This window comes from Peromyscus maniculatus, chromosome 2 (assembly GCF_049852395.1).
Source record: "Peromyscus maniculatus bairdii isolate BWxNUB_F1_BW_parent chromosome 2, HU_Pman_BW_mat_3.1, whole genome shotgun sequence".
Lineage (NCBI taxonomy): Eukaryota > Metazoa > Chordata > Mammalia > Rodentia > Cricetidae > Peromyscus > Peromyscus maniculatus.
The window spans coordinates 138087137-138114744 of record NC_134853.1 but is presented as its reverse complement, the minus strand read 5'-3'; the positions used below and the strand labels follow the sequence as shown (position 1 = coordinate 138114744).

At 43.7% G+C, this 27608-nt stretch overlaps 2 protein-coding genes across 2 annotated transcripts; both read left to right on the top strand.

The window, feature by feature from the left end:
- Positions 1-5073: 5073 nt before the first annotated feature.
- On the top strand, positions 5074-6052 carry LOC102913368 (olfactory receptor 2A12-like). The gene has a single exon (XM_006994566.4). It carries the CDS (start codon positions 5089-5091, stop codon positions 6031-6033), a length of 945 nt encoding a protein of 314 aa, XP_006994628.3. The 5' UTR covers positions 5074-5088; the 3' UTR covers positions 6034-6052.
- A 20012-nt stretch (positions 6053-26064) lies between these two features.
- LOC102913997 (olfactory receptor 2A12-like) lies at positions 26065-27021 on the top strand. Its single transcript, XM_006994568.4, has one exon. The coding sequence runs from the start codon at positions 26074-26076 to the stop codon at positions 27019-27021; it is 948 nt and encodes a 315-aa protein (XP_006994630.4). The 5' UTR covers positions 26065-26073.
- Positions 27022-27608: the final 587 nt, after the last annotated feature.

Sequence of the window (27608 nt, the reverse complement as noted above, 5' to 3'; positions counted from 1 at the left end):
AACATTGCAAAATGGGGACCCAAGATGAAATGAATGACTGGTGTTCATTCTCACATTTGGGATCCTCCTAGACAGTAGTTGATGTCAGCCATCACAGGGTCTTTGACCTTTCTGTTTCTACTAATAACAGTTGGCCCTTGCATCTTTAATGCCTTAATTAGATAGATAAATTCCCATCTTGGTGTCATTAAGTTGATGATGGTTATTAGATCCCAGTATAACCAGATACCCACTACAGAGTCAAGGATTTGACTCAGGCTACAACTCAAGGGGGGAAAGTGAGACGAAAATAGGAACAATATACTTTGCAGGTTAAGGTTTCTGTTTGCAGTTAAGACAGTTAAGAATAAGTTCCTGTTTGTACTGTGTTAAGTCCTTGCAAGTTAAGGTTTCTAAGGGTTCTATTTGTAATTAAAGAATAAATCCCTGTTTCTTAAATCTGATATAAACTGCAAAACATGTTTTTCAACCTACACTAAAATTTCAACCCTATTCACATGTTGTATATCCTTACCCTCTTCCTTCCCTTTTGTTGTGTTTTTCTAACAGTGTACAGCGGCCAATTCTCTTACCCCTGTGAACACTTTCTCTCTCCTATAAAAGGGCCTTCAAGAGGCCAGCAGGAGCTTCTCTCTCCAACCAACTTAGGGTGAGACAGTCAGCTGGCCAGTCCAGGGTGCACCTCAATATACATCTTGCTTTAACTGGATAATTGTGGATTTGGTCTTTAATCCTCACAATTCTCAGGTTTAAAAGGACGTCACTGCTGACTTCCATGTTGGTATGTCGTGGTTGACTCTTTTTCATTTGTTTTTTCATATGTGCATGGGTATTTTGCCTGCACGTATATATGTGTACCACATGCATGCCTGATCTTAGGGGAGTCAGAAGAGAGTGCTGGGAACCAAACTGGGTCTTCTGCAAGCCCAGCAAGTTCTATTTTTCCCGGAGCTAACCCTCCAGCCTCCACCGTTGATGACTCTTTATTACATCAGAGGTTCTGGGTGACTTTCTCAGATATTACACAGTAGAAGGGAGGACTGTGATTGCCCCAAAGTAGCTGAGGAAGGAAGAGGAGTGTGACTCAAACGTGGTCTCATGAGTGTCAGGGCTCAGGGTTTGGACTGTAAAGGAGGAATCAGAATGAGAACTCAAGTCCCTGACCTGTGTCTCAGGTGACCAGGTCCCACCTCCTCTTCTCTGAGCTGCTCTAATTCCCAATTAGTCTAGAGAAGGGAACAGGTCACCACGCCTCCTCCTGTGGGTTGTTTCCTCCTGCTCTGTCCCCAAGGGTCTCACTGAAGTGCTCTTGTTGACATCATCCAGGGATCATCTTAGGATCCCTACTGGGAACAGAAATGGTCCTTCCCCAGCTCTCCTGGGGAGGCTCAGAGAGGAGGCAGGGTCATAAAACCTCAGCTTCTGGTCCCAATGGGAAGATGTGAAGATGTCTGAGCTGGCCTTTGTTAAACAGGATTTTATAGGTGCCATCTTCTGGAGTCAGGGCTGGACTACTTGCAGAGGAAGCAGGAGATTCAGTCCTCAAACTCTCCAGCACCTTGGAATTTTTTTTGGAGCAGCCTAGAATCCTGAGTCTTTTGACTCAGTTGCTTTAGGGGGGCTTCCCCTTTAGTCTCTTTCCCATGAGAGGAAGAAGCAGCCGCTCAGTTAAACATTTCTTGGATCTACTAGTGGTGAGATGGTCATTGGTGTTTGGTTTTTGGGTGGGGTTCAGGCATCTGTGGGACTGGAGATAAGAAATAGCCAAGCCCCCCAACTTCTGGTACTTGGTGCATACATTTCAAACTCCTCAGATCTCTTCCCTCATTATTTGTTCCATGGAATCACACCTCAAATCCTCTCTCCTTTGATCCCTTTATTTTCAGTACATCCCAGGGCCTCCCACATTCAGACAGGAGGGGAAATCTCACCAGGAGAGCTGGTCTGTGGCTAGCCATCCAGCTCTGTCCTAGGAGGGCTCTGGCCTGTGCTGAGTCTCAATAAGCTCAACTAGATGGACAATGTGAAGACTTTGCCTTCCTCTCTTCCCCACTTCAGAGCCTGTGTGCCAGAAGCAGAGAAGGTGACTGAGAGCCCGGCTCTGAGGACACACCTCTAAATCCCCACTTCTCCCATGCTGAGCTTGCAATCTGAAACAAACCTCCCTCTCCAGGGCTTCAATGTTCACCCATAACACACAGGTAAAAATACTCCCTTCAGTGAATCATTGTTATTTTAAACTAAAGTTAGTGGAACAATTGTTAGAATATACAATTAACCCAATAAATATCAGTTGGTTTGATTATTGCAAAGGTTAGGAAGTCACCCATACAGCCATACTGTCAGAGATATTTCTTTCTTAGTTGTGTGGGGTTGGTTAACAAGAGAGTAACAGAGAGTATGTCCAACTGTTTGGTGTCAAAATTGGAAAGAGACCCCTCTAGGATTCTTCAGATTGTAAGCAGCCAGTGAACAAGAAATGCAGGAATTATCCTGTCTGGGTTAGCACAAGTCAGGGAGGAGTTCCTGGCTGATCTGAGTCCTGATGTGGCCACATTGTGGGCACCAAGGTGCAGGTGGTGGTCCCCCCTTCGTGATGAGAAGCTAGGCCAATGCCTTAGGTTGTGAGAGAGGCAGAGGCACGCAGGATAGTGGGAGTGCTGGCATGGAGACTTGTGCACGGAGAAGGGAGACAACTGGGTGCCAGGCTGAAGTCTCCCGGGAGCAGAACGTTTGGATCTGATGTCTTTCCTCTGGTAGGAGGGAGGGAATGGGAGCCACAGGCAGGAGAGGAGCAGGGTGCAGGTGTTTGAAAGGCTTTAAACAGGGGCTGATAGGACGAGTGTGAAAATTTTCAAAAACCACTCTAGCAGACACACGAAGTGTTGATGCAGACAACTGCGCAGCACCGAGAAGGGGAAGTGGACACGAAATCCTGCCCTAAACAAGAACCTCTTTGCAATTGATCCCGATTTGGAAAGGGGAAATCAGTGTCTTCCAATGGAGTGTCACTGCGTATATTCAGTAACACTGCGTGGCAAGCCGCATACCCAGGGGTTGTTGACCAACACAAAACTGTTTGATTTTGTTGTTTTTTGTTTAAATTTTATTTCTTGTAGCTTATCTTTTTCATTTTTGTTGTTTGTTTTGTTTTGTCTCAAAAGTGAGAGAGGGAGGAGAAAGAGTATGAAGTGCAGGGAGGGGAAAGAATGTAATCAAAATACATTGATAAAAATATTAAAAATTAAAATAAAAAGACGATATTGAAGGAGGAACATTTAGAGACAATGGGCCCCTGAGGACGCTGATGCAGAACTGCTGGGAGAGATGATGGGCTTCTGACCTGGGCTGAAAGGAAGGACAGAGGGCAGGGTCATGAGCAGTAGACTGGTCAGGAGAGGGGATGGGGACAGGGAAAGAGAAGAATGAGGATGTCTAGAAGGTTTTTTTTTTTTTTAAATATATATTTCTACCTCCATCAAAGCCAATTCCTGCTTTAACCATTGTCTTGCTGATTAACATGAGTGGTGCCTTAGTTCAGACTATTTTAAGTAGAGTTAGGAAATTTCCTTTACATGTCTTTCCCTGAGCATGTGTTTCTATGTGCCTTTGTGTTTTACACATTGTTTCAGAACTGTAGTTGACATTTGTATTGCTGGGCAATGCATTAAGTGTGTTCAACGTTAGGGAACACAGCCAGGCACACACTAAGGGATCATTTTAATTTACTCTCCCATCAGATCGAGTTACTCTTGTCAACACTAGATCTCTGTTACTGTAGCCATGCTGGTAGGTATGTGGGGATGTGAGATGGAGAAGAGGCAGGTGGGCATTGGCACTGTGGTGTTCTCCTGCAATTTCCAGATGAGTAATGGTGCTGAGGACCTGAGCCTCATCAGTGCTCACTAGACAGCTGCCTTGTGAAATGCCCTTTAAATACTGTTCACTGTTCCATTGGAGCATCTGTTGTTATGATATATCTTTCCAATTCTTTGTATAAATATTTTGAGCACTTCTTATTTGCTTATTCTAGATTACCATTATTTTTCCTCTGTGTGAAAAGTACGTTTTTGGGCTCTTTTAGAGAAATTTTTGCTTACCCCCAAAGGATAAAGATATTTATCTGGTTTGATTCTAAAAATCTGGTTGCTTTAGATTTGCCACTTAAAGCTATTGTACACCTAGAAGTGATGTTTTGTGTGTGCAGGGAGGTAGGAGTGAGAAAGGAAGACTATTCCTTCGTTCATATCCACACATTCACCAGCGTTCCCTGGGAAGGCAATGTCTCCAGCACACTGCACACGCGGACTTCTGTCCTTTTTCATTTGACTGGATGTGTGTGGACCTGCGTTCGGTTTGTCATCTTCATCTGTTTGTTTACTCTCTCTCACTCTCTTTTTCTGCCTGTCTGTGCTGCACGGTGTGTGTGTTCAGAGACTGACATGGGATCCTTTCTCAATTGCTCTCACCTTACTGGGGCTCAGGGTCTCTCAGCTGACACCAGTGCTAATCATTTCAGCTGGTGTAGCTAGAAGCCTTCTTACTGCGGGGATCTGGAATGGGAGTGTGAGATTGCACGTGATGTGTCATGTGTTAGATGGTGTTTCCAAGAGTTATGTGAGATGCTTTAGACACTCATCATAGTCCTGAGACATGAGTGTCATCAGCCTCATTTGATAGGTGAAGAGACTGAGGCATTGGGAGGTTCAGCAACTTGAGAAGTGTGCACAGAAACTGAACAGTGTGCTCGAACCCAGACCCCAGCCTTTCTTTTTAAAATTATAACGTATTTTTTAATGTATATATTTTAGGTATATATTTTTATATACATGAAAATGTATATAGGTTTTTGCCTACATGCATATCTATGTACCAAGTGTGTGTCTTGCCTGTGGAGGCCAGAAGAGGTAGTGAGATCTCCTTGAACTGGAGTCACAGACAGCTCTGAGCTATCTGATCCCCTGGAATAGCAGTCAGTGCTCTTAACCTTTGAGGTGTCTCCCCAGGCTCCATCTCCCCTTTCTGTCTCAGTAGCTACTATGTGTCAGGTGATACATAGATGAACGTGATTCCCTTACAGGACCCACCATGTGGATGCTTCCAGGGCAGAACCAAAGCTGGGTTTCTGAGTTTATCCTACTTGGCTTCTCCAGTGACCCCACGACCAACAGCATCCTCTTCATTGTGTTCCTTCTCATCTACCTATGCTCAGTCCTGGGCAATGGGCTCATCATCATGCTGATCTGCCTGGACACACAGCTGCACACTCCTATGTACTTCTTCCTCTGTATACTTGCCCTGTTGGATATGTGCTATGTTACCACCACCATGCCCCAGATGTTGGTGCATCTTCTTGCTCACTCTCAGACCATCTCCTTTGCTGGCTGCTGGATGCAGATGTTTGTGTTTGGTGCCCTGGGTATGACTGAGTGCACCTTCTTTGTTGTCATGGCTTATGACAGATATGTGGCCATTTGCTACCCACTGCGTTATACTGTCATCCTCAACTGGGGACTGTGCATATGGTTGGCTGCTGGGACATGGATCTGCGGTTTCTTCTTTTCTGTGCTGCATACTTTCTTCACCATGAGTCTGCCATATTGTGGGCCCAACAAGGTCAACCACTATTTCTGTGAAGGTCCTTCAGTGCGTAGCCTGGCTTGTATGGATACTCACCTCATTGAGATGATAGATCTGGTCTTGAGTGTTTTTGTGGTTGTTACTCCCATTTCCCTCATTGTGGCCTCCTACATTGGTATTGCCAAGGCTATTCTCAAGATCAAGTCCACCCAGGGCCGCTGCAAGGCTTTCTCTACCTGTGCCTCCCACCTGACTGTGGTCACATTCTTCTATGGTCCATGCACTTACATCTACATGAGGCCCAACTCCAGCTACTCCCCTGAGCGAGACAAGCAGATCTCACTCTTTTACAATGCCTTCACAGCCTTGCTCAACCCCGTGGTGTACAGTCTTCGGAATAAAGACATCAAGAGGGCATTTCTCAAGGTGATGGGGCATGGTAGGGTGAACTAGAAAACCTGGATCTTGGAGAAGCTCAACTGAAGTATTTAGTATTTAAGGAAGGCAGAGTGTCTTTATTGAACATAACTGATCTATGCAAATGAACTAGTAATGTACTTGGGACAAACCACTGTGAAATCAAGGTGGCTGTCTTGATTGACAGGCTACACTAAGGTACAAGTCCAAACACCTCAGTAATCTTTCTGGATCATAGCTACAAAGATTCATCTGTCGCTCATTTTGTAGCTGTAGGTTGGGAGTGACCTTCTGTTCTCTCACATCTGTTCTGAAGGAGGAACATTATAGCCAACATGTCGTCCTAGAACATAAGGAAAGGAACAGTGGACAAACTCACAATGATGAAGATCCTCAAGAGTGACCTGCTTCTCTGTCCACTTTCTCTTGGCAAATAAGTAGTGTGGTCAAGCCTGAGAGCAGGAGGTGGGAAAGTGTTTTGTCTAGAGAGAAGAAATACAAGTTTTGTGGCCATGCTCTGATATGTTGGTGCCTCTACCTGGAAGGCAGCAAGTAATGTGCTTTAGGTAACCTGGTGTAGTTCCCATGAAACAACAGCATACCTATAAATGAACATAAAACATGCTAACTGTGGATAACATGATGGTAGATACAGCGGAAGGCTGAGGCCTATATGCTCAGTAGCACAGTACCTGTTGTCAGGACAGAAGTAAGCTGATCGATTGTGGAACAGTAACAGTACAGCTCAGAGAACTAACTTCACAAATAAACTCGGTGTGGTCTATGGGGAAACATGATGACCTCTTCTGTCAGTGATGCAATGCTGGAGGTGAAGGGAGCTGGGGTCTCCAGAACTTCTCAACTTCTGCTCCAATTTTAGGTACTATGCAAGGGCACTTCCCAGCGTTGACTTCCGACTGTTCCCTCCATTGCATGGTGGTGGGTATGAATTGCCTCTCATCTTTCATCTTCAGAGGAGCTCTTACCTGACCAATCAGCAAATTCCTCTCTGATTCAGCCCCCTGAACTATTCTTTCCTAAAAAGGCTTCAGACTCCAGTTTTATTCTGTGGCCAGGTATTTTTGGACAATGGGTTCATTCTATTCAAGTTAATACTCATTACAATTTTTAAAATTAAATTTATTAATTATTTCCAGCCCAATTACAGTTTCCCTTTTTCCCATCCTCTCCTCCAAGTCCCTCCCCCAAATCCTCTCTTCTTCCCCCACCCCACAATCCACTTCTCCTCATTTCTCTTCAGAAAAGGGCAGGTCTCCCATGTATATCAGCCAGCCACTGTGTATCTAGTTGCAATAAGACCAGGCATCTCCTTTCCTATTTGGGCTAGAGAAGACAACCCAGTAGAAGGAAAGGGTCCCCCAAACAGGTAAGACTCAGAGACAGCCCCTCTCCCACTGTTTAGAGACCCACAAGAAGACCTAGCTACACACCTGAAACAAATATGCAGAGGGTCCAGGTCAGTCCCATTCAGGTTCCCCGGTAGGTGGTTTAGTCTCTGTGAGCTCCTATGAGCCTGGAACTTACCACATTCCTGAAGATAACCTTGAATTTTTGATCTTCCTGTCTCCCCCTCCCCAGTGCTGAGATGACAGGCTCGTGGCATCACAGCTCAGGACATTTTTGCTTCTTTGATGATGCCCTTTGTATTATAAATGTTTTCAGTTTGGTAAAATACAATTCATGTACTTTTTTTGTGGGGTGGGTGGGGATAGATTCTCCCTATGGTGACACTCATGTCACCGGAGCAGTAGCTGAGAGCTACATCCTGATCCACAGACAGAGAGACCAGGAGTTGGCATGAAACCTCAAAGCCCACATCCAGTGACATACTTCCTCCAGCAATGCCCTACCTCCTGTCTTAATTAGTGCTTCTATTGAAGTGAAGAGGCACTGTGACCACAGCAGCTCTTACAAAGGAAAACATTTGGTTGAGGCTAGCTTACAGTTCAGAGGTTCCGTCCATTATCATCATGGCAGGAGGCATGCAGGCTGACGTATTCCTGGAGAAGGATCTGAGAGTTCTACTCCTTGATCCACAGGCAACAGGAAGTGAACCATAACACCGGGAGCAGTTTAAGCATAGAAGACCTCAAAGCCCACCCCTACAGTAACATACTTCCTCCAACAAGGGCACACCTATTCCAACAAGGCCAAACCTCCTAATAGTGCCACTCCCTATGAGATTATGGAGACCAATTACATTCAAACTGCCATATTCCACTTCCTGGTCCCCATAAGCTTGTAATAAATACAAAAAGCATTTAGTCCGACTTCAAAAGTCCCCCATAGTCTATCACAATCTCAACAATGTTTAAAAGTCCAAAGTTCAAAGTCTCCTCTGAGATTCATGTAATCCTTTAATTGTAAATTCCCTATATAATCAGGATAAAAAAACCAGATCACATACTTCCAACATATAATGGCATATGTTATACATAAAAATTCCTAAACATGGGGAAGGGAGCATAGTGAGGAAATACTGGAATAACACAAGACCGAAAACCAGCTAGGAAAAATTCAAACTCTGCACCTCCATGTCTCATGCCAAAGCATTCTTCAGATCTCCAATTCCTTTCAGCTTTGTTGACTGCAACATACATCTTTATCTTGGGCTGGTTCCATTCCCTGTTAGCAGTTTTCCTTGGAAGGTATCCCATGACTCCGGCATCTCTATAATCTGGGGATCTCCAAGACAATCCACAGCTTCACACAATGTCCTCTCTAGGACTTCATTCAGGGACACCCCTGACACATGCTTTGCCTCAGCAATTTTCCTTAGATGTGAAGGCAAATTCCATAACTCCTTTCTTCTGTCCTTAACTCTAAAGCCAGAACCACATGGCCAAAGCTGCCCGGCTCTGCTGCTTGCTAGGGCTGGAACTTGGCCCCCATGTTCAATTACATCCTCACCAGCTTTCTGTTTCTGATCGTTTCCTTCACTGCTGAAGGTTGGCTGTCCTGGAACTTGCTCTGTAGACCAGGCTGGCCTCAAACTCACAGAGATTCTCCTGCCTCTGCCTCTGCCTCTGCCTCTGGAGTGCTGGGATTAAAGGTGTGCACCACCACACTTGGCTCTAAGCTTTTCTTTAATTCCTTTTCACAAGTTGGAAACTTAGCTGGGTGGGATATTGCCCTGAGGTCACCACTACCTTTATTCCATTTCTTGATCTGTTTATCTCCTTGAACACAGGATTTAGCTCTATTTCACTTTCTGGTGCTCCTTTTCTCCTCAAATTGTTCTATATCTTGTATTTTTATTTGCTCAGCTTGCTCCTTTTCATTATAAATCTTCATTAGAGTTAATACCAAGAAGCAGTCACATTCTTCAACAAAATATCACAAGAACTATCTCTAGGCAACATACTAAAGTTCTTTGAAACCTCTTAAGGCAGGCAACCCACAGTTCATGAAATCACACTCAGCATTGTAGCATGAATCCTAATTGGTCTTATTAATAAAAACCCAAAATCAGATATCAAGGTGAAAGCTGAAAGATCAGAGAAGCAGGGCAGAAAGCCATTAGTTCATAACTCTACAAAATCATCAGCTGAAAGAGACTGAGTTCCTGTCTCCTCCTACCTTGTATTCCTCTCTGACTCAGCCATATAACTTCCTGCCTCCACCTCCCTAGTGCTGGGATTAAAGGTCTGAGTTCCCAAGTGTTGAGATCAAAGGCATGATATCCCAAGTGCTGAGATCAAAGGTATGTGCCACCATTGCCTGCCTCTGTTTCTCTTTTAGACTGGATCAATCTTGTATACCCCAGGGTGGCCTTGAACTCACAGAGATCCATCTGCCTCTGTCTCTTGAGCATGGGATTAAAGGTGTGTGCCACTACTGTCTGGCCTCTATAGCTAACTAGTGGCTTAGCTCTGAACTCTGATCTTCAGGTAAGCTTTATTTGTTAGATCACAAACAAAATATCACCACATTTCCCATTTTTTGTCTAAAATAAAGAAGTAGGTTATAACTAATATAAAAAAACTGTATACAATAAGTACAATAACTATGTATAATATATACAGGCAATAAATACACCAACAATGTCTAGTGCATTTGCATTTGACAGATTTAGAGAAAATACTACATTATCTGGTGAGTTCAAAGCCTTGTATCTAATTCACTTTCTATCCTAACTTGCATTACCATCTAAAACTATCTTTTGATGTCTCTCAACCTTATACACTTTACACCTCTTTAGTGAGTTTCTTTTCTGAATCTGAACAAGAAAACCTATAACTATCTAGTCTTCAGCTGGGCAGTGGTGGTGCATGCCTTTAATCCCAGCACTCGGTAGGCAGAGGCAGGCGGATCTCTGTGAGTTCAAGGCCAGCCTGGGCTACAGAGTGAGTTCCAGGAAAGTCACAAAGCTACAAAGAGAAACCCTGTCTTGAATAACTAAAACAAAACAAACAAAATACCAACAACAACAATAAAAGCAAAACAAAACCTATCTAGTTTTCAACCCCCTCAGAGACCCGACAAAGAAATAATATTAACTGAGTAAGCAGGAAGTGCAAACAAGTGACTTCCAAAAAATGTGAGAAATGACAGAAACTGCTGTCTGCCTGGACAGTTGCCCAAGGTTCCCCTGCAATGTTGGGGCATCCATCTTCAGCCTACTGGCCTAGATTATCTGATAGACTTTTCTGGGAAGCAGGATATTCTGAAGGGCTGGCTGTCCTACTTTGTCTTGGCACGGTTTAGCAGTCCTTTCTTTTGTGTCCTGCTTGTCCATTTGGGCAACATACTGTCAGCAGTTGAGGTAAGAGCAATTTCTTTCCCAGTGGCTAACTTTTGCCACAAAGAAAGTAAACTCCATATGGAGTTTCTTCAATGCCCATCATCTTCTCTAAAGTAGATTGATGCTGCCAGGAGCACACATGTCTCATTATCATAAAAAAAAGAATCTATGCTATTAAAATATTTTAAATGCCATAGTCTGTAGATCTCTGAAGTGTTTGAAGATGGCCTGTCTATCTAAAATATATCTCTGTTTGGCCTTGAAAACATACCTAATATGACTACAAGTTCAATTGTAATAAGTGACTAATTACTAACCTGCATTTCTTTATTATTCTAAGTAGTTTGTAATAATAACTTCAAGGTCTAGCAATTTGCAGTACATGGTTAAACGAGATGTATAGTACAATACCTTAAATAAGATTAGAAATGTATGTACAGTTTGTTCTAACAAAAATAATCTCAACTTTGTATCAATATACAAAGATCCATATCAATGTAAAATATTTAAAACAAGTAGTTGCTTTCTAAAAGTAGATTCAATAATCTACCCTTTTATCCTATCATATCTATACCCCCTTTTTCTTTTCAGAGTAGATTCAATAATCTACCCTTTATCCTGTTATTTCTATATCCCCTTTATTCTTTTTCAAAACAAGAACTCTGAGTCTAATCTCCTTTGTTCAGCTTTTTTCCTGACCATTACCAATAACAACTTGTAACCAACCACCTTAGATGATGACAAATATCCATAACCCACTGAAAGACCAATAACTACCCACCCTACCTCTTGGGAATGTGGGCATCATATTCTTAAGTTTACTTCCTGCTATCTGGAGGTGAAGGCATCTTTAGGAGATCCTGAAAAGAGAAATTTGGGTTAATTGTCAAGTCCTGGGAGAGGTAGCTGTATCATTTGTTATCCAGTCTCTGTGTAATGGGAAAGTGCAGGGCTTGTCTCAAGTCCTGGCTAGAGTAGTCTGTGAGACTAGGTCATCTCAGCTAGCCATTTGGAAACTGTCCTGAGCAGTTTGTAGTCCAAAGCTGATCTTTAGGTGGTGTTTGTCAGCTTAGTGACATTGTCATAGTCCATGTGGAATCACCGTTGTGGGATCCCATCATCTTTTTGGAGATTTCAGAGATTGAATTAGGTCAGATTATTCCTTTTCTTGGTAATTTTTTTCAGGGTAATTCCCCCCTCTTCTGGATGCTTTTTTTGTTCCAAAGGTATTTAAACCTCAAGATGATTGTTTTTATTTTCCTGGAAAGAAAAACAATACCCTTCCCCAACCCTAACTTTGGGAGTTTCCCTTTTAGCAAATTATAGCTGATCAAATGAAAAGTATTTGTTAGTCTTACAAGTTGGTTTAGATTGATTGATCATGCTGGTTGATGAACTATCACCTCTTCTAATCAAGAGGTCTCTCTTGTTCAAACCTAATCTTTATAATATTGGCATTATGATTTCTGCTGAAATTTTTGTTTTGTCTTTTAAAGCTCTTCTATCACCCAGAGTAGTATTTTTTTTTCATTAGGTTGTAACACAAATTGCTAAATGGTCTTTTAATAAAAATCCTGGAGTCAGATATTGGGGTAAATGCTGAAAGATCAGAGAGACAAAGGAACAAGCCATTGCTGTGTCTCACCTAGTCAACTCCTCTGACTGAGTGCCTCTGAGTCTTCAGCTGAAAGCCCTCCAGCCAAAAAGCCTTTTGTTCCTGTCTCCTAACACCTTATATACCTTTCTCTGCCTGGCCATATCACTTCCTTCTTAGTGCTGGGATTAAAGGCATGTGTGCTTCTCACAATACTGGTAGCAAAGGCATGAGATCTCAAGTGCTGGGATTAAAGGAGAGTGACTCCCAAGTGCTGGGATCAAAGGTGTGTGCCACCACTGTCTGGCTCTGTTTCTCTCCCAGACTGAATCAATCTCATGTAGTCCAGGGTGGCTTTGAACTCACAGAGATCCAGACAGATCTTTGCTTCCTGAGTGCTAAGATTAAAGGTATATGCCACCACTGCCTGGGATCTGTATTTAATCTAGTGGTTTGTTCTGTTCTCTGGTCTTCAGGCAAATTTTATTAGGGTACATAATATATCACCATGATAGGCGTTAAGTTCTTTAATTGCTCTGGGAAGGAGTTTCCTCCATGATGACAGGAAACAACTGAACCAAACTTCACCTGGAAGCCTGAGAGAGGCCCCTCAGGGCATTTACCAGTGGCAAAGGGTTACCATGACTGCCTCTTGTTGATCTACATTCATTAGTCCAATGCCTGCCTTTGCCACACCTTCTGCATAATCTAGAAGGGAGGAGTGTTCTGTTGGGATTATTCCTTGAAAATTCCTTGTTTCTAGGAATGCCCTGTTTACAATTCTTTTTTAGGTGACCTTGTTTACTGGAATTGAAACACTTGACATTTTGATTTTTCTTCAAACTTCTGGAAATCACGTCTCCTATCCAAGCTTCATCATGGTTATGAGATTTAATATTGATTGTATCTTGGATTCATTCCTCTAAGGGTGCTGATTCTGACTTTAACAGACTAATTACCCTTTTGTATTGTGCTTTAGCATTTTCACAAGCGAGAAATTCAATTATTATTTGTCTAGCTTCTGAATTTCAGATCATGCTATTTACTGCTGAAGTTGATGTTTGTAAGAAATCAGTGAAGGTTTCTTTTGGACCCTGCATAACTTTAGTAAATGATTCAGTTTCCTTTTCTACTTCTTCAGTTCTGTCCCAAGCATTCAAGGCTGCAGTATAGCATAAAGCCAGGGTGTGATCATTCCCCCTCAAGACAGAGTTTCTCTGTGTAGCTTTGTGCCTTTCCTGTATCTCGCTCTGTAGACTAGGCTGGCCTCAAACTCACAAAGATCCACCTATCTCTGCCTCCCAAGTGCTGGGATTAAAGGTGTGCACCACCACTGCCCGGTGAGATTGCCTTTCTACATTAACATAATCTCCCTCTCCAAGAAGCTGGTCTTGGGAGATTTCCATACCTCTAGCCCTACTTCACTTTTAATGATCTTAGTCTCATCTCTCCACCAGGTCCTCCATTGTAATTGAGGACCAGGCCACAAGACACTTGTAGCCAAATCTCTCCAGTCTTGAGTGATAATTCAATTATAAGTTGAACACAAATTTAACATCTGCTTCACCAAAGGTGAATGCATGGCATATGAGACTATTTCTTCCTTGAATCTCTTCAAATCTTAACATTTGCACAGGCGCCCATTCAGCTCTTACACAGCCTTGAGAATACCTATTATTTGACAGTTCCTGTAAGGTTACTAGATAAATTAAGGTTGGCTGTTTGAAAACCTTAGGCTGTTCCTTTGTAACCTTATAATACAATGCTGAGACTGGTTCTCTTTTAAAATCTTCTGTCTGAGTCTGAATATCTCTATGATCTGGTTTAATAAATTTTTCTAGAATTTTTATCTCGGCACTCACATTAACCAACTTTTAAAATGATAAAACAAAAATGATCAAACAGGTAACATTTATAATTGACATTATGTAAATTTCATCTAAATTAATTATCTTCTCATAATTGTTCCATTTTCAAACCATGCATCGTGTAATCATACAGAGACCTAACTCTCTCCATCATAATAGTGTTTCTCAATTTTTGACCTGGGAAAAAACTGTCTCTTTTTACTAATTCTTTCCTTTAAGAATTCCCAATTGTCTCATCAAGTCTGCAGACAATGACAATTCAGATGTGAGCTGACTGCTTCTGTGTAGAACAATAGAAGCCCGAGTGGGTTTCAAGGCAGGTACCTAGTGTGGTAGCAGCCTGAGGAGGGGGTCCAGGGAGAGCCACAACCCACCAGGAGAGAAGAAGCCAAAGAGCCAGCTGTCTGTATGAGGAAATGTGCAAAAGTGGCTAATTCCTGTGGCATTGGGGCTCCACTCCTGTGGAGTTTGTTGCAGAGAGGCTGCAACAAAAAGTTAGCTGGTGGGATAGTGGCTCCAGCCATGTGAAGCTCTCGCCAATGCCGGTGGCGGCAAAGCCACAGGCAAGCAGCTTTTTCATGAATTTGTGCCCCAGAAGTTGGGCACCAGATGTAGCACAAATTGTAATTGGTCTTATAAATAATAAATAATAAATAATAAATAATAAATAAAAACACAGAGTCAGAGCATGGTGAAAGTGGAAAGATCAGAGAAGTAGAGCAGCCAGGCACTAGAGTTCTTACCTCTACAAAATCATCAGTTGAAAGAGACTGAGTTCCTGTTTCCTTCCACCTTATATTCCTCTCTCCACCCAGCCATATCACTTCCTGCCTCCACCTCCCTAGTGCTAGTATTAAAAGTCTGAGATCCCAAATGCTTGGATCAAAGGTATGTGCCACCACTGCCTGGCTCTGTTTCTCTTTGAGACTGGATCAATCTTGTATAGACCAGGGTGGCCTTGAACTCACAGAGATCCATCTGCCTCTGTCTCCTGAGTGCTAGGGTTAAAGGTGTGTGCCACTACTGCCTGGCCTTTATGGCTAACTAGTGGCTTGGCTCTGAGCTCTGATCTTCAGGCAAGCTTTATTTGTTAGTTCACAAACAAAATATCACCACACAGCACTGCTGTGGAATAATTATTTTGTACACTGTAAAGATATATCACTTGAATTGGTTTAATAGAAAGCTGAGTGGCTGACAGCTAGGCAGGAAATAAAGGCAGAACAACCAAGCTAAGGCTGCTAGGATGAAGAAGGGCAGAGTCAGAGGAGACGCCAGCAGGCACAGAGGGAATAAGCCATGCTGGAGGACAAGTAAAGCTACGAGCCATGTAGCAGCACATTGATTAATAGAAATGGGTTAATTTAAGTTGTAAGAGTTAGCTAGTAACAAGCCTGAGCTATTGGCAAAGCATTTACAATTAATATTAAGACTCTAAGTGGTTATTTGAGAGAGAGAGCACTTGGGACAGGAAAACTCTGCCTACACAGCTCCACTGTCTTCCATGCTTCTACTAGTATGGCCCATTAAGCAGCACTTAAAGCATTCAACAGATTTTCTAATCCACAGTCCCAAAGTCCATATTCTTTCAGACAAAAGCATGGTCAGGCCTATCACAGCAGTACCTTAGTGCCTGGTACCAACTTCTGTCTTATATTGCTGTGAAGAGACACCACAACCATGGCAACTCTTATAAAGGAAGAATTTAATTAGGCTAACTCACAATTCAGAGGTTTAGCCCATTATCATCATGGCGGGTGGCATCCAGCCAGACCTGGTGTTAGAGAAGGAGCTGAGCGGCAAGTGAATTGTAAACTGGGCATAGGTTAAGCATAGAAGACCTCAAAGTCCACCCGCATAGGGACACACTTCCTAAAACAAGGACACACTCACTAAGGGCTACCTCCTAATAGAGGCACTCCCTTTGGTGGTCATTTTCTTTCAAACCACCATACCTTCTAATCCTTCCAAAGTGTTCTACTCCCTGGTGACTAAGCATTTAAATACAGGAGCCTATGGGGCCATTCTTATTCAAACCACCACAGGCCTCTTCTGGCACCCTTGCACTTCCCATTGAACTTTAGGATCCACTTGGCAATTTCAAAAGAGTGACAACTGGGATTATGATAGAGGTTCACTGAATTTGTGTGTCTGCTTAGGATGTGCAGATATCTTAACAACATAGTCTTTTGATATAATAACCACAGCTTTCAAATGACCATTGAACTCAGTGCCCATATATATATATATATATATATATATATATGGGGCACTGTTACAGATATTATATATTTAAATACATATATAAACCACACCTTAATGGATGAAAATGCTTTTGTTTCCTTTTATCATTTTTTTCATTGATGCCCATAATTAACAGGGCTCCCATGTACTGGGTCACAAAGCTGGCATCATCAAATGTCTTTGTGCACCCACAGAAATCTCTAGTAGTCTACGAAAGCACAAGTAGGCAACATGACAAAGTGATCCAAGTGATCTACTCCTGCTACATCCCTTGCACAATTTGATCCTGTGGTCCCCATGGGCAGTTCCTTACAGTAAGTTGAGCAGGAGGAGCAAACCCATGCTGGTTACACATGGTTCTGAATGACATGCCTGCCCTACCTGATAGTGGACATCAGAGCACTGTGTCTTATTTCTGGGATGTGCCTGAAGACAGCAGTGAGGAGAAACCCATTCAGGGGACAGAACACTGTCCATGGCATTTGGTTTAGAAGAAGAAATGTCTTCCAGGTAAGAGTCTATATTGATGGGTGGATTGTGGTGTGTGGGCTGGTTACATGGTCATGAACATCCATGGAATGTAATTGTAAAATTGGAGAGAGTGAGTGTGGAGAGATCTGTGGGTAGCCTTTGTAGAAATGGAAAGAATGGTAAGACGTTTCTGTCTCATCTGAATCTGCATCAGAGGTGTCCTCAACAGGAAAGGATACAGGAGTTAAGTGGGTGGGATGCCATTCTCTGCAGACGCCTCTCATCCCCTCCATGGCCACCCTCTTACTGCTTGTCATGGGCATCTCCACTGCCGTCTCTCCGGGATTTAGACTCACTGTGGATCGCCCCTCTTGGATGTTATGAGTGTGTTTCCAGAAAGTTTTAACTGATGTGGGGTGCTCCACCTTGATTGTGGGCATCACTTTTCCAGGGGCTGGGTCCTACAAAGTGTAAAGGAGAGAATGGTCTGAACAGACATCTACCTGTCTGCTTCCTGACTGGAAAAACAACATGACCCTGAATCTGCTCCTACTTCCATGACTTCCCTGGCATTACTGACTGTGCCCTCAGACCCCCAGTTTAAATAAATCTTTCCTCAAGTGGCTTGTGTTAGGTATTTTGTCACAGCAACAAGGAACATAACTGACAACTTGCACAGTGAACTGATGAACACCAGGCTCAGGTGTCAGGGATGGAGGCTATGCGTGGGCTCAGCAGCATGGCTGTCTACTGGCTTAGAAGCAGGCCCGGCTTCACCCTACTTTGCTTCTGTTATCGTGGAGAGTTGCTTGTTAAACATCTAGCATCCCACATCAAGTGTAACATTTTTTTTTAAAGATTTTATTTTTTTTATTATGTATACAGCATATATGACAGCAGGCCAGAAGAGGGCACCAGATCTCATTACAGATGGTTGTGAGCCACCATGCGGTTGCTGGGAATTGAACTCAGGACCTCCGGAAGAGCAGTCAGTGCTCTTAACCTCTGAGCCATCTCTCCAGCCCCCCAAGTATAACATCTTACTATGCAAGGTTCTGATGTAGACTCTGGTATGTCACCAACTCTATAGTTCAGTTTCCTGAGCCGGAAATGAAGATTAGCACTACGTTTCATATGGATGTTTTAGCCGTGAAATGACTTATTTCAAGTTAACACTGACAAAAGGAACATTCTTAGTTATCACTGTGACAATGACCATCACCGTCATCCTTACAGACCATTTGTTGTTTTCTGTGGACACCATCAACATTCTATTCATCACCCTCTTGCTTGCCACATCTGTGTGTCCATATGTTCTCTCACACAGGACGCAGAGCCCCGAAATTCCAAACTCAAGACCCTGGATGCTGAAAACATGTGCAGGTTGGTCTTGTGACAGGTTAATTATCACTGGGCAGCAACAGGACAGGTCTTCCTTCCAATGGCAAGACAACGAACAAAGGGGGGATCCTGGTGTAACAGTTAAGGCTCACTGTCTGGAGGGGTGATCCTGGGATAATGGATAGGGCCCACAGCCAGGAGTGGGGATCCTCAGATGATTGACCGGGCCCACAGCTGGGAGGCCGCACCTGAAGGTTCCAGACTCCCACAGATTATCTCATCTGTGTGAAAATCCCTTTTATTTGGGGGACTTAGATTTCATAGCTCTAAAAGAGTAAGGCGCTGGCTATGCTGGTCTCAGATGCACTTTCTGATATAGAGAACACCAAAATGCCTTAAACCATCATCAGTAACAAAGTAGGCTTTGGCCATGGCAAAGGCTCAGTGTCTGTCATCATGTTCACCACATCTGTGAAATGGGGACCTTACGCCTACCTTGGAGGCCTGTTGTGAAGATCTGATGAGAAACTAGCTTTGAGATTCAGTGTGATGTCCCAAGGGACCATTTTAATGGTCTCACTGTTAGGTAACAGCGCAACATCTTGCTATTCCCCTCAGGGTCCTCCAAACATGAAACCAGAAAACTTTTTGAAGTTTTCTTATCAAATGAGCCAATTCTCACATGGTCCATTAATGAGGTGCTGCCATCTGGGGGCCAATTAAGGAGTCCCTGGATGTAAGAACTGTGGATCTGCTGGCTTCTCCTTTCTCAAAGCTCGCCATTTTCTCCTTCAGGCCTGTGGGTCCACCTGGTTCAGAATGAAACCTCTAGAGTTTGGCTTTTCTTTCTTTCTTTTCTTTTTCTTTCTCTCTTTCTTTTCCTTTTTTCTTTTTCTTTTTTTTTTTTTTTGGTGTTTTCGAGACAGGGTTTCTCTGTGTAGCTTTGCGCCTTTCCTGGAACTCACTCTGTAGCCCACGCTGGCCTTGAACTCACAGAGATCTGCCTGGCTCTGCCTCCTGAGTGCTGGAATTAAAGGTGTGCGCTGCCACGGCCTGGCAAGTTTGACTTTTCTTAATACTGACCTCTGGGTGACCCCATGACCACTGAGTAGCAGGAGCATCTTTGGTTAGAACCCAGGTATAGCCATTGGGTTGAACTCACACATCAGGTATCTGATAGACAGGACAGATATAGCGTCACCCCAGAGACAAGTGGCCAAGTCCTGGAATTGGTTCTATCACTCACTAGTTGGGTGACGTTTGCCAAATAGCTCATGTTTTCTGGGTCACTGTTCTTTTATCTGTGCAATGGGCATGTAGCACTATTTTTGGGAATCTCTAAGTGCTGCAGTCATTTAAAAATACAGCAGTCCCTTGGGGTAGCCAGGAGATCTATCTACCTTTTCAAGTCCTGATTTCCAACATGTAGTTGTTTTTCTGCCATGTTGATGGCATCCACGTCTAACTCAAATGGTGGGTATGTCTCTCTCCTTCTTGAGCCTCTCCCTATGAATCTGTAATAAAATATCCAGGACTAAACCCAACAGAGTCAGAGTGGCTGTATTATTCAGTATGTGACACTCAGTGGGTTCTGTCTGCTCCTCTCTGAACCTGTTTCCTTGTCTATCCTGGTGGAGAAGAACCTCTGCCTGGACTCTACTGCCTCTCAGGGCTGATGAGGACCAAGAGCAGGAGTGGGAAGAGTTGGGGTCAGAGCTGTGGGACAAGGCTGAGTAACAGCAGTGTAGGGGTCAGGGCTGTGTCAAGTGCTTCTGACTGGTGCTGATGGCCAATACTAAGGTGCAAATCCACCCATCATGGCAGTGTCATGGTGGCAACACAGGCCTCTGAACAGCAGTTGAGATCACGTGTCATTGTTCAGTGTTTCCAGCAGAAAAGGCGCCACAGTGAACAACTGCTGGAGCACAGGACACAGGACAATGCAGGTGCTCACCAGGCTGTGCAGAGTTCAGAGCCTGTGTTGCTTCACTTTTATTAGTGCTGTGACTCAAACTCTAGCCTCGAGCATTCTATTTACTCAGGTGCTATACAGCTGAGTCACATTCCTAGACACTCTGCCCTTGTTTCCTGTACAATTTATTTAGTTGTCATTTTATAATGAACTGCTAATGTTGGCTGTGTTGAAGGAGCAGCTCACAGACTCCAACCCCTTATCATCAATCACTCTCTGCAGGAAGACTTCATAGTCCCGTCTTCTCCTTCAGAATCCTTAGGAAACAAAGACATAGACAGAAGGCGGGGATAGAGAATGGAGATCATGGAACACTGGCGAGAACATGTGGCAGGCTGCTGACATCATCACATTTATCTTCTAGCCATCCTAGAAGTGAAGAGGCTACTATTGGAATTCTACAGAAGATGAAACTGAGGCAGAAAAACAGCAAGCTCAAGAGAACATATTCCAGAGCTATATGTATTTGGACCCAAATTCTTATTTGCATCTGAGAGACATGCGCCGTATGAGCGTTTTCTCACTCCACTGGCATGAGATGTCACTGCTGACCTGCATGTGGCTGTGCCATGTTGTGGGATATTTGCACACTGTGAAGAGGTATTGATGTGTTTGGCATAACAAAAAGCTGACTGCCCGTAGCTAGGCAGGAGCTATAGGTAGGTCTTCCCGGCAGAGAGACGAAGTAGATAATTGAGGCACTCAATTATCAGGAAACGCCAAAGAGACCCGGAGAGTCAGACAGAATGAAAGAAAGGTAAAAGCCATATGGTAGAATGTAGATTAATAAAAGCAGGTTAATTTAAGTTATAAGAGCTAGTGAGACAAGCCTAAACTAAGGCCAAGCTTTCATAATTAATAATAATTCTCCATGTTGTTATTTGTGAGCTCTTGGCCCAAAGAAATATCGGGCTCCAACGTCATGGTTGACACCTTTTTATTTGTTTTTGTTTGTTTGTTTATGTGTGTGAGCATTTTGCCTGCCCCTATGTGTACATTCCGCATGCATGTCTGGCTCCTGAGACGATCAGAAGAGAAGATCCTCTAGAACTGGGCATAGAGGTGGTTGTGAGCTGCCGTGTGTGCTGGGAACCAAACTGGGTCTTCTGCAAGCCCAGCAAGTTTTCTTTTTCCCAGAGCTAACCCTCAAGCCTCCACCGTTGATGACTCTTTATTACATCAGAGGTTCTGGGTGACTTTCTCAGGCATTACACAGTAAAGAAGGGAGGACTGTGATTGCCCCAAGGTAGTTGAGGAAGGAAGAGGAGTGTGAACTCAAACATGGTCTCATGAGTGTCAGGGCTCAGGGTTTGGGCTGTAAAGGAGGAATCAGAATGAGAACTCAAGTCCCTGACCTGTGTCTCAGGTGACCAGGTCCCACCTCCCTTCTCTGAGCTGCTCTAATTCCCAATTAGTCTAGAGAAGGGAACAGGTCACCACTCCTCCTCCTGTGGGTTGTTTCCTCCTGCTCTGCCCCCAAGGGTCTCACTGAAGTGCTCTTGTTGACATCATCCAGGGATCATCTTAGCATCTCTACTGGGAACAGAAATGGTCCTTTCCCAGCTCTCCTGGGGAGGCTCAGAGAGGAGTCAGGGTCATAAAACCTTAGCTTCTGGTCCCATTGGGAAGAGGTGAAGATGTCTGAGCTTGCCTTTGTTAAGAAGGATTTAATAGATGCCATCTTCAGGAGTCAGGGCTGGGCTACTTGTAGAGGAAGCAGGAGATTCAGTCCTCAAACTCTACAGCACCTTAGAATTTTTCTGGAGATTGAGCTGCCTAGAATCCCAACTCCCGGGACTCAATTGCTTTATGGGACTTCCTCATAATAGCCACTCAGTGACACATTCCCTGGATTTACAGGTAGGAAGATGGTCACTGGTGCTTGGCTTGTGAGTGAGGTTCATGCAAAAGGGTCTAGAGATAATAATTAGTCAAGTCCTCCATCTCAGGTCCTCTGTGCTACATCTCAGACTCCACAGATCTCTTCCCTCATTGCCTGCTCTTTTTTCCTTTCTCAACGTTGTTTCCTTCCTTCCTTCTTCCTTCCTCCCTTTATTAATTTAATAAATATTTACAGAGGGTTGTCTGTTTCAAATCATGTTGAAAAACAAAGAATTTGGAGTACTGAGCTCAAAGATCTGAAGTGAATCAGAAAGCTATGTCCATGAAGGGGCAGTGATGGTCAATATCTTTAAAGGAGGCACCACATCCCAGAGACACAGTTGATAATTGTGGGCAGGACAATCATGCTTTTTTTGGATGGTGGGGGTTGTGAGTGTGCCTTAGCCTACCCTGGCCTCAAATTTGCTATATAGTCAAGTATTTCCTTGGAATCCTGATCCTAAACCTTCCAGATGATGGCTTTGTAGGTTGGAGCTAGCATGTGTAGCATTTTCCTGCCTGGAAATCAATCATATCTTCTGTGAGCGTGAGCCCACAGACTTGGGGAGCAGTCCCGATGGGTACACTGTACACCAAGTCGGAGGCCCCTGGGCCGGGAAACTATAAAAGGCTGTGGATCTCTAAATGGTGTCCCGTGCTGTGAAAATCACGCCTCAAATCTTCTTTCGATGGATTCTTCTAATTTAAATACATCGAGGGCCTCCGACATTCAGACAGGAGGGGAAATCCCACTAGGAGAGCTGGTCTGTGGTTAGTCATCCAGCTCTGTCCTAGGAGGGCTCTGGCCTGTGCTGGGTCTCAATAAGCTCAACTAGACGGACAATGTGTAGACTTTGTCTTCCTCACCTTCCCACTTCAGAGCCTGTGTGCCAGAAGCAGAGAAGGTGACTGAGAGCCCGGCTCTGAGGACACACCTCTAAACCTCCACTTCTCCCATGCTGAGCTTGCAATCTGAAACAAACCTCCCTCTCCAGGGCTTAGGTGCTCACCTGTAGCACACAGGTAAGAATACTTCCTTCAGTGAACTGTTATGCTGTTAAACTAAAGTTAGTGCAACATTGACTGGAATATATAAATTATCCAAGTAAATATTAGTTCTTTTCTACTGTTGCAAAAGCTAGAAAGTCACCCATACAGCCATACCCCTTCAGAGATAATTCTTCATTAATTGTCTGGGGTTTCAGTTAACAAGAGAGTAAAAGGGTTTGTCCAAGTTGTTTGGTGTCAAAATTGATATCAGACCCCTCTCAGATTCTTCAGATAGTAACCGGCCAATGAACAAGACATGCACGCTGTATCCTACCTGGGTTAGAGGTGGGAGGTGGTAGCCTAACAGGAAAGTTTTCCTGGCCAGGCTAAGTCCTAGTGGCTACAGTGTGGGCAACATGATGCATGAGATGGTCCTCACTCCATGATGAGAATCTAGGCACGTGACTTAAGCTGTGAGAGAGGCAGAGGCACGCAGGATACCCGTAGTGCTTGCATGGAGATTTGTGCATGGAGCGATTGCAGACAGAGGAGACAGTTGTGCGCTGAGTCTGAGTCCTCACAGGCAGGAAGGTTTGGAATGGCCTGTGCATCTGACTCAAATAATAGTTCATGGAAGCTCTTAAAAGGATTTTAACAGGGGCCAGATCGCAGCAGTGTGATTTCTTTTAAAAACTGAGGTAGCAGTCACTTGGAGAATGTGTTGATGCAGACAAATGGCCAGCAGTGAGGAGGGGAAGTGGACTCCAAGTCCTGCCCTTAAAGACGAAGCTATTTGTAGTTGATACCTGCTAGGAAAGGTAAAATCTCTTTTTTCCAGCAGAGAGTCACTGAGCATATCAGTTATACTCCAGGGCAGCCCACATGCCCAGGAGGAGTGGGCCAATAGGAAACTGATTCCATGGTTTTGTTTTGTTTTTCTTTTGGTATTTTTTATTTTTTCTTTAATTTTTATAAAAATGTTGTTGTTTGTCCTGAAAGAGAGAATGGGGGGAGAAAGAACATAAAGTTGGGAGGGAAGGATCTGGAAGAAGTTGGAGGAGGGAAAGAATATGATCTAAGTATATTGACTGGAATATTTTTAAAAATTAAAATTAAAAAAAAGACTGTATTGAAAGAGGAACATTTAGAGGCAAGGGGCACATGGAGATGTTGATGCAGAACTGCTGGCAGAGATGATGGGCTCCTGACCTGGGTTGAAAGGAAGGACAGAGGGGAGGGTCATGAGCAGTAGACAGGTCAAGAGAGGGGATGGGGACAGGGGAAGAGGAGACAGGATGTCTAGAAATCTCTTTCATATTTCTACTGCCACGAAAGCAATTCTTGCCTTAACCACTGTCTTGTTAATTAACATGGGTGGTGCCATAGTTCAGACTGTTGTGAGTAGTGTTTGCATATTTCCTTCACAGGTCTTTCCCTGAGCATGTGTTTCTATATGCATTTGTGTTTTACACATTGTTTCAGAACTGTAGTTAACATATGTATTGCTGGGCAATGCATTAAGTGTGTTCAACGTTAGGGAACACAGCCAGGCACACACTAAGGGGATCATTTTAATTTACTCTCCGATCGGATCCAGTTACTCTCGTCAACACTAGATCTCTGTGACTGTGGCCATGCTGGTAGGTGTGTGGGGATGTGAAATGGAGAAGAAGAGGGTTAGCGTTGGTACTGAGGTGTTCTCCTGTAATTTCCAGATGAGTAATGGTGCTGAGGACCTGAGCCTCATCAGTGCTCACTAGACAGCTGCCTTGTGAAATGCCCTTTAAATATTGTTCTCTGTTCCATTGGAGCATCTGTTGTTATGATATATCTTTCCAATTCTTTGTATAAATATTTTGAATACTTCTTTTTCCCTTATTCTAGATTACCATTATGTTCTTAAAAAAATCTTACTTTTGCTTCTTGCTAAAATGACAAATACATTTATCAGGTTTGATTCGAAAAAATTGTTTGCTTTAGATTTACTACCCAACCCTACAATATACACCAGAATTGACTGTTTGTGTGCAAGGGAGACAGGATTAAGGAAGGAAGATATGATTTTCCTGCTCCCATATCCAAATGGTCCATCAACATTCTCTGGGAAGATTCCAGGAAGAATCAGTGCACTGCACACGTGAACTTCTGTCATTACTCATGAGACTGTATGTGTGAGTGCCTGTGTCTGAATGACATGTCTTCATCTACTTGTTTATTCTCCTCTGCATATGTCTGCGGGGTATGTGTGTGTGTGTGTGTGTGTGTGTGTGTGTGTGTGGGGTTGTGTGTGTGTGTCTCTGTGTGTGTCTCTGTGTGTGTTCAGAGACTGATAGGGGATCCTTCCTCAATTGCTCTCACCTTATTCATTGAGACGGTTGGCCCCAGAGCTCATCATTTCAGTTGGTGTAGCCTGGAGCCTCTTACTGTGAGGATCCCCTGTCTCTGCCTTCCAAAGGATAGAATGAGAATGTAAGACTGCATGCAACATGTCATGTGTTACATGGTGTTTCCAGGAGTTCTGTGAGAGACTTTAGATATTCATCATAGTCCTGAGACATGGGTGTCATCAGCCTCACTTGATAGATGAAGAGACTGGGGTTCAGTAACTTGAGAAGTGTGCATGGAAACTGAACAGTGAGCTCAGAACCCGCATCCAGCCTTTCTTTTCTTAATTAAAAAGGATTATTTGTATTTATTTTAAGTAATGGGGTTTTGCCTACCTGCATGCTTGTGCGCCATGTGTATCTCTTGCCTGTGGAAGTCACAGGAGGGAGTCAGAACCCCTGGGTCTGGAGGCACAGACAGCTCTGAACTAGCTGGTGCCTGGAACAGCAGTCAGTGCTTATAACCTCTGAGCCATGTCGCCAGCCTGTATCTTCCCTTTCTCCCTCTATAGCTGCCATGTGTCAGATGATACATAAATAAATGTGATTCCCTTACAGGCCCCACCATGTGGATGATTCCAGAGCAGAACCAAAGCTGGGTTTCTGAGTTTATCCTGCTTGGCTTCTCCAGTGACCCCACAACCAACAGCATCCTCTTCATTGTGTTCCTTCTCATCTACCTATGCTCAGTCCTGGGCAATGGACTCATCATCATGCTGATCTGCCTGGACACACAGCTGCACACTCCCATGTACTTCTTCCTCTGTATACTTGCCCTGTTGGATATGTGCTATGTCACCACCACCATGCCCCAGATGTTGGTGCATCTTCTTGCTCACTCTCAGACCATCTCCTTTGCTGGCTGCTGGCTGCAGATGTTTGTGTTTGGTTCTCTGGGTATGACTGAGTGCACCTTCTTTGTTGTCATGGCTTATGACAGATATGTGGCCATTTGCCACCCACTGCGTTATACTGTCATCCTCAACTGGGGACTTTGCATACGGTTGGCAGCTGGCTCTTGGATCTGTGGTTTCTTTTTGTGTCTGCTACATACTTTCTTCACCATGAGTCTGCCATATTGTGGGCCCAACAAGGTCAATCACTACTTGTGTGAAGGTCCTTCAGTGCGTAGCCTAGCTTGCATGGATACCCACTTCATTGAGATGGTGGACCTGGTCTTGAGTGTTTTTCTGGTTGTTATTCCCATTTCCCTGATTGTGGCCTCCTATGTTCGTATTGTCAAGGCTATTCTCAAGATCAAGTCCACCCAGGGTCGCTGCAAGGCTTTCTCTACCTGTGCCTCCCACCTGACTGTGGTCACATTCTTCTATGGTCCATGCACTTACATCTACATGAGGCCCAACTCCAGCTACTCCCCTGAGCGAGACAAGCAGATCTCACTCTTTTACAATACCTTTACAGCGTTACTCAATCCCGTGGTCTACAGTCTTCGGAATAAGGACATTAAGAGGGCATTTCTTAAGGTGATGGGGCATAGCAGGGTAGACTGCTGAGCCAGAATCCAGGACAAGCTGAGTTAGAGTTCAATGTTTAAGAATGGGACAGTGTCTTTATTGTATCTAACTGACTAATGTGTTTGAACTCACATAGTTAACTGGTAATTGGGACAAACCCTGTGAAACCATGGTGTCTGTTTTGATTGACAGGCTACACAAAGGTATAATTCAAAACACCTTAGTAATCTTACCTGCAGAAATTTATTCTCTTTAAACATATTTTTTAATTTGTTCCTTGGGAATTGCTCATTATGCACCTCAATCACCTTATTCCCAGTCCTTCCATATCTGCCCTCCACCCTTATAATTTCCCTCCAAAAGAAAATAAAAAATTAAAATACAAAACCACCATGTTGCTGTCCCCTCTCTATAACGACCTGTTTCTCTATCAATTCCAGCCTTTTCTCATCCCAGTCACAGTGGTTGCATCTCCTGTTCTGCAGTGATGTACCACTCTGCTCCTCTGTCTTTCTTACATCTTCATCACATATTCCTTCATCATAGTGGCATTGGAAGCTGCAGTGTGTCAGGCACTATACCCTTTTTCCTATACAGCTTTATTTGCAAAAATTCATTACAGTGAG

Excerpts from the sequence above, each read along its gene's own strand:
- LOC102913368 (XM_006994566.4), top strand. The coding sequence starts at position 5,089 with ATGTGGATGCTTCCAGGGCAGAACCAAAGCTGGGTTTCTGAGTTTATC.
- LOC102913997 (XM_006994568.4), top strand. The coding sequence starts at position 26,074 with ATGTGGATGATTCCAGAGCAGAACCAAAGCTGGGTTTCTGAGTTTATC.